This window comes from Sparus aurata, chromosome 4 (genome assembly GCF_900880675.1).
Source record: "Sparus aurata chromosome 4, fSpaAur1.1, whole genome shotgun sequence".
NCBI lineage: Eukaryota > Metazoa > Chordata > Actinopteri > Spariformes > Sparidae > Sparus > Sparus aurata.
In genome coordinates this window covers 28,721,882-28,732,013 of record NC_044190.1, presented here as the reverse complement: position 1 = coordinate 28,732,013, position 10,132 = coordinate 28,721,882, and the positions used below count along the sequence as shown (strand labels likewise).

General features: G+C 38.2%; 1 protein-coding gene across 4 annotated transcripts; it reads left to right on the top strand.

Moving 5' to 3' along the window:
• The first annotated feature begins 2,775 nt into the window (after positions 1 to 2,775).
• Positions 2,776 to 8,858, top strand: rnaset2 (ribonuclease T2). 4 transcript variants are annotated; one of them, XM_030415382.1, is made up of 10 exons: positions 2,776 to 2,919; positions 3,899 to 3,976; positions 4,154 to 4,208; positions 5,880 to 5,929; positions 6,096 to 6,153; positions 6,494 to 6,558; positions 6,669 to 6,782; positions 6,992 to 7,037; positions 7,163 to 7,234; positions 7,403 to 8,858. In XM_030415382.1, the coding sequence occupies exons 2-10, from the start codon at positions 3,906 to 3,908 to the stop codon at positions 7,607 to 7,609; spliced, it is 738 nt and encodes a 245-aa protein (XP_030271242.1). In that variant the 5' UTR covers positions 2,776 to 2,919; positions 3,899 to 3,905; the 3' UTR covers positions 7,610 to 8,858. The 4 variants fall into 4 exon arrangements, with proteins under 4 accessions (XP_030271242.1, XP_030271245.1, XP_030271243.1 ...); XM_030415385.1 differs by having other exon boundaries at positions 2,786 to 2,919; positions 4,158 to 4,208; XM_030415383.1 differs by lacking the exon at positions 2,776 to 2,919 and adding an exon at positions 3,019 to 3,231.
• The last annotated feature ends 1,274 nt before the right edge of the window (positions 8,859 to 10,132 follow it).

The following is a 10,132-nucleotide window of genomic DNA, read 5'->3' as shown; positions in this document are numbered from 1 at the left end:
TTAGTAACTCTGTGTAATACATTTAAAGAATACATAGAAGCACTACACATAATGAAAATCAAACAGAGGCTGACTTCAGCCAGAAACAAACCTCAGCTTGAGTCCTTGAACTTATACCACCTTAAGTCTCATCCCCATCACTGGTCAATAAGAATCTTACTATCTTTTTATGATCTACATTCAATTCTAAATAATGTCATACATTAAAAAAGTAGAAATACAAAATATATTAAAAGAGTCACTAGAAGTCAAGATCTAAACTAAACATAGCACAGAAAGTAAGGAAATTTGTGTTTGGTAGATTATATCTTTGTTGTAAAAATGCTTCTTGCTTCAATAAATATACTGTTGGAAAGCCTGTTTATTTTGAATACTGCCACATTTGTAAGGAACATGCATTTGTCTGATGAGCATCAGAGCTGTGTATGTGGGTTGCACCCATGAAAAACGCCAAAAGGCTTATTCTGCTATTGACCTTGGTGTTGTTTGGTGGATTTGATGAATGAAGTCTGAAGAAACAAGACATACTGACAATTTAACAATTCATTAATTTACAAACGGGAGCCTCAATAGCATGAGGAATAACCATATACAGCCACAACAGCCAGGCACCTCCTCTTCATGCTGGTCACACCCTGCTGTGGGATGGCATCCCATTCTTCAACCAGCACAAGTCAGCCAACGTGTTTGTGTTGGTCACTCTGGCCCAAGCTGATCCCACAGGTGTTCCATGGGGTTGAGGTCAGGACTGCTGGCAGGTCATTTCATCCTCTTCACTCCCAAATTCTGGAGATAGACCCTGAGAAACCCTGCTCTGTGTGTGACCAGGCAGGCTGTGTTTATATCATGCTTTAATGCATCTTAAAAATGTCTGGCATTGGCAGATTCATTAAATTTTTTCACAACTGTAATCTTTTAATCTCTTTCTCCTCTTCTCCTTTGTGTGTGTGTTTGTGCGTGCGTGTGCGCATGCATGTGTGTGAGATGTCTGTGGTCAAAAAGAGCCCTCTGTCGGTCATGTGGTTGTTCACTCTGTAACCAGAGCTCAGTGATAACTTTAGGACATTATGTTACTGGCTGACAGTGAGACATTGGTAGGCAAGGGATTCCGTGTAATGAGATGGTGTTAAATGTTTAGGCCCGAGGAAGAAATAACATTAAAAATTAAAAATATATGTACTTTTTTTGTTGTATGATCATACTCTGCTCTACTTCTTCCAATAATATATTTAATGCATTTTGACTATTCTAGGCAACACCTTTTTACATTGCAGTCCCTGAAGACATGGCAAGATGAATTATTAGTCTGCTGCTATGCTTAATTTTACACATTGGCTTAAAATGAGTCATTATACAATAAGGAACCCATGGGCATTTTATGCATTAAATAAGTGAGGCCTGTCCGATTAACTTTAAATTGAACCGTCAGTGCAGAGCACTTGACAAAGTGTAATGTCTGCCTGAATATCTGTCTTTAATTGAATAAACATGAGGTATGCAGTACCTTTAGTTGACTGATTCTCTAATTATTTACATTATTTGAACAGACCAATTTCTGCACAAAAAAACACAAAATCGTACTATCAACTGTACTCATCAAGAACATATAATCCTTATTTGATCCTGAATGTACACTGACCAGGATCTGAAGCATTCACACTGAAAATTATATATAGTGTCCCTTTCTATTAAATTGCTGAGTGTGTTTATTCAGGGATGTAAACCTCTGTTTGGGTCACATGATTTCTGTTGAGCTCAGAGGCATAGAGGGTGGCAGCTTGCCAAATACTGCGTCAGCAGCAAGACATTAATGCACAGAGTAACAATGGAGAGACACAGTAAATCCCCCCAGCATAATCCCACTGCTCGTGTTCCCTCTGTCAGGACCCTCTGAAGAGTCATTTAATAATATTTCAAAACATCTATACATACATACATACATACATTTTATAACTATACATTTTTATTTTTAGTTTGTTGGTTGTTAAACACCTTGTTATTGGGGTTATACCCTGTTACTGACTGCATATTGATTAAGACATTTTTGGAGAAAGCATTGTCCAAATGCCATTCTATGTTGACACATATTATGGGCACAGCTTCGTTATTTCACAAATGCTGTTGGTAGGGCACTGAAGCTGTTCATCAGGCATATTCTCTCAAAAATCAGGAAGGTGGTGTTGCACTGTGACTTTTATTATTTAGTCCTGTCTCCTTAAACCTATTCTATTCTGGCATAGTTTCCTATTTCTTAACTTGTTTTAATGTTTTGCATCTTGATGTCTTCCTTCGTGTTTTTAATGTATTTTAATGTAATTTTATGCCCCTGTAAAGCATGTCTGAAATGTGCCGTACAAATAAACTTGCCTTGCCATGTCTACACATACGTACAGTGTATATGTGTTGATATGTATGATTAAATATGTAGATATAGTTGTTGTTGTTGTTGTTGTTGTTGGAAAAGCATGTCAATACAACCAATAAGTTGTGGCTGTCAGGCAGAATTAATTCACTGCAATACACATATTTAAAACGCAAATTAACGACTTTAATTCACAAAGAACTCCAAAATGATCATTAGAACTTAATAATATAGTATTCTACACTGTCATGCAAGCTGTTTTAAAAGGGGCGATTGTTACTTGTACATTTGCGAATCCTGTTAGAGAGCCCCAGTGTCAGGCTTGAGGAGAAGGAGCAGCCGGTGGGATCCGGTCAGTAAAAGAAAGCTACCCATCCTACCACGTGATGACGCACGACGTCAACGGCGCTCACGATTGGCTGAATAGACTGGCAAGGTGGTCAAGCGGTAGTGGACGTAAATAGAAGACAGTTGGAAATTCTGTTTGTGTCTTGTGTATTGCTCTATCTGAGTTAAGTTGCTTAACAAAACCATCGCAAGTCTTACACGCTACAAAGGTGAGGCCAGATTTGACGTTACGTTTTTTTTCAACCAACGGCTGTTCGGTTAAAACTCCCCAACTTCAGTTTTGCTCTGTAGTTCTTTGTAGCTAGGTGTGTGTTTCTTATCCGACTTCGGTTTGCTGACATTACCTGTTTTACCTGACTTTTTTTTGGTACATACTGTTACCTTAGCTTTATATCAACGTAATGCTAACGATAGAAAGACGTCAATTTCTTGTGTACGACCCAAGTTGCCCGTCGCCGTTTGTTTGTTAATTCAGCTAAAGTACAGTTCAGTCTGTTCGCCCTCCTTCTTGATCGAGACAGGTCAGCTATGTGTGTTATCGGTAAATTGTTAGACACCATTTTCTTTTTCTTTCTTTCTTTCTTTCTTTCTTTCTTGCGGTTACTGCATTGTCATCTTCACTGAAGCGTCAGAGGGCTTCTGTGTTTCGAGGAAGTAGTTTATAGTTTAATGAACACGTCTTCTTCACTGTAAGTTAGCTGTCTCTGGTGCTTGTAGCAGGACACATTTAAGTAGCGTTTTATTGACACACACTGGTTGATTTCATCATACATTGTGGAGCCTCACAGCCAGAGGTACGTTAAGGCACAGAACTGGTAATTTTAGTACAGTTTAATAGAAACCTGTCCCGAGACAATTACTCTTGTTAGTTTTAGAATTAGACCATTTTAGTTAGATCAGTCACCTCCACAAATGATGGGGTTTAGGGCATAGCCGTGCCAAACTGGACAAAGTAATAGCCTATGTGTTCAGAATGTAATTTATGTTGTTAAATATTGCTGAGTTAAAGGTTTTTTGTCGGTTGTCACATGAGGTTTTTAATGACCACATACTTCCCCTCCTAGTCAAAGCCACTACCTGTTTTTCCTCCTCTTTTCAGTCATTGTTTCCTTGTGGAAAGGAACATTGAAACATCCACAATTTTTTCATAAAAGCAGCTGTTCATTTAGAGATCTTATGTCCTTTTAGGTCAAACATGAGGCTCTACTATCCTCTTCTGTTCTGCCTGGCAGCAGCTCTGTCGTCGGCCTATGTGATTTCATCTCCGTAAGTACAGCAAAATAATATACCGTATGGATAATGTTTAAGTATATGATGGTTTAATGAACTCTGCTATTTCCTGCTTCTCCATTTGTATGTCTAAAAATGATCATTTAGCTCAGAATAGAGAATGTCATTGTGTTTCTGTTGAATAAAAAAAACGCATGTGTTCTTGTATTTCAGACAGATGTGGACCAAATTGATCCTGACCCACCACTGGCCGAGCACCTTCTGCAGTGTGAGTTTCTTCCTACTTTTTAAAATGTATTTTGCATGAACATTTTGACAAAGATGCTATCAGACCTTTGAAGAGAACACAGTTTGACATATTACAGTAAGCAAAGCACAGATGTCATTTTAAAATTGATGATTGCCATTCAGCTGCTTGAATAGCACAGTGCCATCGAGTGTCATTAGCAACATTTGTGCTTTTCCTACTATGACAAGTCAATTTATCTGCGATGAATAAGGGCAGTGTGGACTTGAATAGACCACATACAGACTTGATTCTTTTTAACACCGTTTTCTGTTATTCTTTATTACTTTTTACTTCAACCATGTTACTCACATAAGTTACTAGATAAATATTCAACTGAATCAATATTACATTTCTACGAGTACGTTTTTGATTTTGTTCATCACCATCTAACTCTGTCACCAGCCTGTGGATGGCTAGTCAGGTTTCGGTTTTCACTTTAATATACGCATAAACTTTAGTTTGTTTTTATATGCAGGATATTAAATCCATTAGTCTTGTATGTGGGTCGAGCCAAAGCATAACACTATGTTCTATATGCTGGTCAAATGCACATTTAAAAGAAAAAATAAAAGGAATGTAATCACTTATCATTTCCAGGATATTTTAAAGGTTTGCATACATTTTATAAACAAATGTCAGTGAGTACAATTTTGATAAATTCTTTAATGTCATAGTTTCCCACCTTAATACTATGATGATCTCCTATATTGCTAGCAAATGTTACCTATACGCTGTATCACTGAGTCATCATCTAATCCTTATGTATCATGTGATGTCTATGAGTCATGGGACAGACTGAGCGTCAGCAGTCTGGTTGGATTAGGCAACATTCTGTTCAACACACGAGGATGCGGCTTTAACGATTCCATAAGTGACAACACCAAACACGCATCCCTTATTTTTGTGCTTTTGCCTGCACTTCTGTCACGTTTTCTGCTCTCCTGCGAACTTCCCTGGTGGTGCAAACGATGATGTGACAAGTGGTTTTGTATCATGTGCTCGGCTGTGTCAGAAGCAAAGGCTTAATTTGGCAACATTGTGTTCGTTATTTTTGCAGTGCATTTGCTCAAGATCTCACTTTGCTTAATCACTGAAAAAGTTCTATTCTCAGTAGAAGTTTTTAAAATTTAGACACACTAAGACTCAACTGAGGAAATATTGACCCAAAACTGCAATAGCAACACAACTGCCGCAGTTCTCCTTTTTAGTCGACAGTGTGACATTCCTCGTCAGAAAAAGAGGAACTTTCCTATTTTATGTAGCAAATATGCTGTAAATAAAAAATGCAACACGTACTGTATCTTTGAAGTGAATGTTCATTTATTAGGGTTATTAAGTCTTTATCTAGTTATTATCTACTCACCATGCTGATAGAAATCGATGAAGCTTCATAGTACACTAAACATTTCTGGAGCTGGAGAAAATAAAACAACCCCAAAAAAGAAAACAGAAACTTGAAAATGAATGATGGAAATAATTATTTGTGGCTCCAAAATGTCGAATTTAATCTTGCGCAGTCATTAAGGTTGGAACAAACCTCAAGTCAATGCACTGAAAGCTGTTTATGTATTAATATTAATTACAAATAACAGAAATAAGTTATAGGTTTGTATGTCCAAATGGAATAACAATAGTATTTTTATATTTCAGATGGAGCACTGCCATCCCAACATTAGCTACTGGACGCTACATGGACTCTGGTATGTGTATTTTTTTATTAATTTTTTTATTAGATAAGGGTGTATTCAGTCTTTATCAGCCAAATAGATCAGGGAAATGGTTTTAATAGTTGTTTTCATAATCTCTTTTTTCCCCGTCCTGTGAGTCAGCGATCATGTTAGATTACTAATATTATTTTGTTTCCAGGCCGGATAAAGGGATTGACTGCAATGCATCGTGGCATTTCAACGCTTCTGAAATTGAAGTGAGCTCTGAGTATGTCTTTTATATCTGGCTGTAAAATGTATAAAACATTTGTGTTCTTTCTGCAGCCTGTTTTAGATCTGTAGTCATTTAAATCCATGGAGAAGGAACAAATGTACATTGGCAGACACCAATCAAAATTGGCAGGACAAAGAAGAAACTGGAGAATATTTAATTCTTCAGAATAGAAAAACTCTTTCATCCAAAGCACACAAAATTGAGACAGAAATATTTGGCATCACAGAAGTAGAGAGGATAAATTTGTGATTTTCTCCTCCATTTCGCCAGTTGGTACAATAAAAGATAAAAACAAATCTGTTTTGGGGTGTGTGTTTTTTCAGGACCTGCTTCCAGACATGATGAAGAGTTGGCCTGACTTGCTTAACCCATCATCTACTGGATTCTGGTAAGTCTTCCATTTTTCTGTCTGTCAATCTGTCCATGACACTTTAAATTGTACACAATTGTACGTGTTAATACTGAAATCTATTGCTATTTGTCTGTCTTTTTCAACAGGAAATATGAGTGGCACAAACATGGTACATGTGCCGCCCGAGCAGCTTCTCTGAATAGTGAACATAAATACTTCAGCAAGGCACTGGAGCTGTACCATAAAGTGGATCTGGACAGGTACATAACATTTTCAAACAATCACATGTGCACACATTGTACAGACATACCTCTCTCCTTGCTTTATGTTTGTTTATATTTCAGTCTTTGTCACATTTAATAAAATGTCACTGACAATAAAATTGTAGCACAGGACAGAGAAACTGACTTCTTATTTACTTTAGCTTCTAAAAGGATAACACATCAAATATTTTTTTCTGATATTGCAGCATCCTGAAGAAGTTTGACATCACTCCTTCAGAGAAATACTACTCGGTAGGTTTATTTATATTTCAATGTTAAATTATGGTATATGAAATCTTATATAAGTGTTATGTTATTAATATCACGTGGCCCCTCACTTTTGCTCCTCTCTCTGCTCCTGATGTGTTCATGTATAGTTTTCACAAGTTGAAGGAGCCATAGAGAACTTCTACGGCGTCACACCTAAGATCCAATGTGTCCATCCAAAGGTATTTAAACGTTTGGTCAACTAATCAAACTATTAGTTAATATTTCGGTTTTGCATGGTCATTTTTTCGAGACTGTTTACGTGCTTTTTTCGTGTCAGGTATCTGGTTTTTGAGCTGACAGTCTGTTCAATTTGGTTGAATAAATAATTTGTTTTTTGTGTTTGGCAGAATGCTGAGTTCCAGATTTTGGGGCAGATTGAGATCTGTTTCAACTCTGACTTCACCCTCATGGACTGTGAGAGACATTTTGCCAGGGAACCCATATCTAAGGGAGACAATTCCACAGCTGTTAACAAAGCATCTGGGTTCCTGGTGTGTGATCACGATACGCCAGTTTACTACCCACCTCTTAAATCGCATACAAGCACATACTGAAGTGCAACGCACACTACAGCACTACTTTTACATGCACAAAGACACACAAGCAAACTTATTCTTTGTGTACCAGTCAGCTGTACTGTAGCATGCACGTACACACTCACTAGCTATCACTTCTTTTTGCTCAGGCTTCACAATTAACACATCTTTAATGATAATTTATGTCAAACATAGCCTCGTGCAGTCAGTGCAAGATGAAAATATTTTTGAACTGCATGGAAATTCTTGCTGGGACAAATACTTGAAAACAATTTTTAAGTGCATTGTTCTTTTGATGTGCTGCAAAAAGTAGGACATACACACACTCCAAAACTACTTAGTGCTTTAATGGAATTACGTCCCTTCCTGACCCTTGCTATTAGATGAATCCTATCCGCAGCTCACCAGGGCGCATCATGGTGAGGGCAGGGCAGGGCAGCCAGGCAGACAGGCAGTTTGCCCTAATCTTGTTGGCAAATGAGTGTGGAGCCTTTTCCAATATTTTGCAGCCAACTCCTACTTCATGCTATTTATTATGTGGATGTTTTTAAACTTCATGGTAAAAAAAAAAAAAATCCAATAAATCAAAATTGCTGTTTTTTTCTTAATAATTACATCGCAATATGCATATTTCTGAGGACTTTAAGAGCAAGTACATTTATTTGAAACCAACGCTGCTGCTTTGTAACAACATCTTAATTTTTCAGACATTATAAACTAATACATTTAGCTGTCTTCTGATGTTTGCCAAGTACATAAGCAATTATATAATGTTGTGCTGCAGGCCTGGTTAGGTCTGTCGGACTGTTAATCACATGTGAGCTTAAAACCAATCGTCTATACATCATGTACAGACTAGAAAGTAAATGTAGCAGATAAAGTTAAGAGTAAATACTTCAGTTTGTTCTATATCGTGCATTTTTACCACAGTGGAATCTTAAGACTTGAGACTCATCCCAAACACATCACAGCACACAAAATGTCAAGTTCAACATGCACCATTCTTGTATATATAGATAAAATTCTTGTTCCTCGAGGAAGTAACGTGTTTTTGGGCATACTCCCCTGTACTGTGATTGTACTATGATTTGTTTCTCTTGGGACTGTTTGCTGTTGTGCCTTGATAAATCAATTCTGTGTTAGCTTAAAGGTAAATGACCAGTGTCACAGAGGACAAATACTGTGGTGTGAGCTGTGAAAAGATTGAAATCAAACATTTGTATACTATTTTTTTTTACTGTCAATAAACCACTCAATAACTAGTCAACCTGCCCTTATGTCATCAGTGAGTTATTATGTAACCTGCAATATTGATTAAAGTGCATCTATTTGCATTTTTCATTTATGTAATTGAAGGTGTACTCAAACTATAAATAGAGCTCGAATAAGTATAGAGGGACCATTTGGCTGATAATTATAGTATCGGAACTTAAGTCTTTATGCCGCTCTATGAATGTTGTATAATATAGTATAGCAATAGTGCTATATTTGAGCCTGGCTGTCTTTATATCTGTCCAGATCCACTCCATGTGTATGAATATTAATGTCGTGATCTCCTTACAGAGCCATAATCCTAGCAGGACAAAGACACCAGTCCATAATCCTGAATCTCCTCCCACAACACAGCTCGGCAGATTGACTGAACACATCTGATTACATATTCAACAGTGCTAAAATGTCCTGAAACTACGCGCCAGCTATACTTTAAATGAGATCCAAATCCTGTCAAACACATGAAAAACAGCATTATGAGCTCTGTTTTTAGTGACGTTCCAAGTTTGGGGATCACAGTTTGAGCGTTTGTTCGAGGTGAATGACCTCCGCAGGGAGGAGAAACGTGCTTTAGAGAAAATTAAAACCCAGGTCAGCTGCAGACACTTGACCCAGGTAGAGCAGAGCAGCAGTCCCTGATTCACCCGCTGCTTCCACCTAATAAAGCCCTCTCCCAATCTCCCCTACTTCCCCTGGTCTCTATTTCCTTCTCCCTCTCTCTATCTCCCTCTCTCTTTCTCTCTCCCCTTATGTAACACTGCAGTTCTGCAAAGCTGCTGATGTGACAGATCCAAGTACCTACACACACAAACGCACATGCTCGCACACTCGCACACACACGCTCAGTGATCAACCAGATCACACTGTACTCTCTGTGATTGCTGTCCCTGCTCCTGTCATCATTATTGATTGTAACATTGATTGCTGTCATCAGATTGTGTTCTGATTCAATGTCACTGAGCCACAGTGGATTTCTTTTTTTTTTGTTTTGTGTTTTTGTTCCCTCTATTCTCACACTGCTCACATTCTACTTTAGTTGACCCCCTTGGTTTTAAACGTATTCTCTCTGCATCCATGTGTGTTATTGGGATGTCATGCAGGGGCAAAAACCAGAAGGGGACAAGAGGAAGCGAGGGAGACAGGGGAGAGGTAGCTGGGTTGCACCATGTGACCTCGCCAGCTGTTGCTGTATGCTGGTGGGAGAAAACGGAGAGGTGGGGGGGTGGATAAGCAGAGGGAGGGGTTGGGATCCTTGCCGGTACACAATGT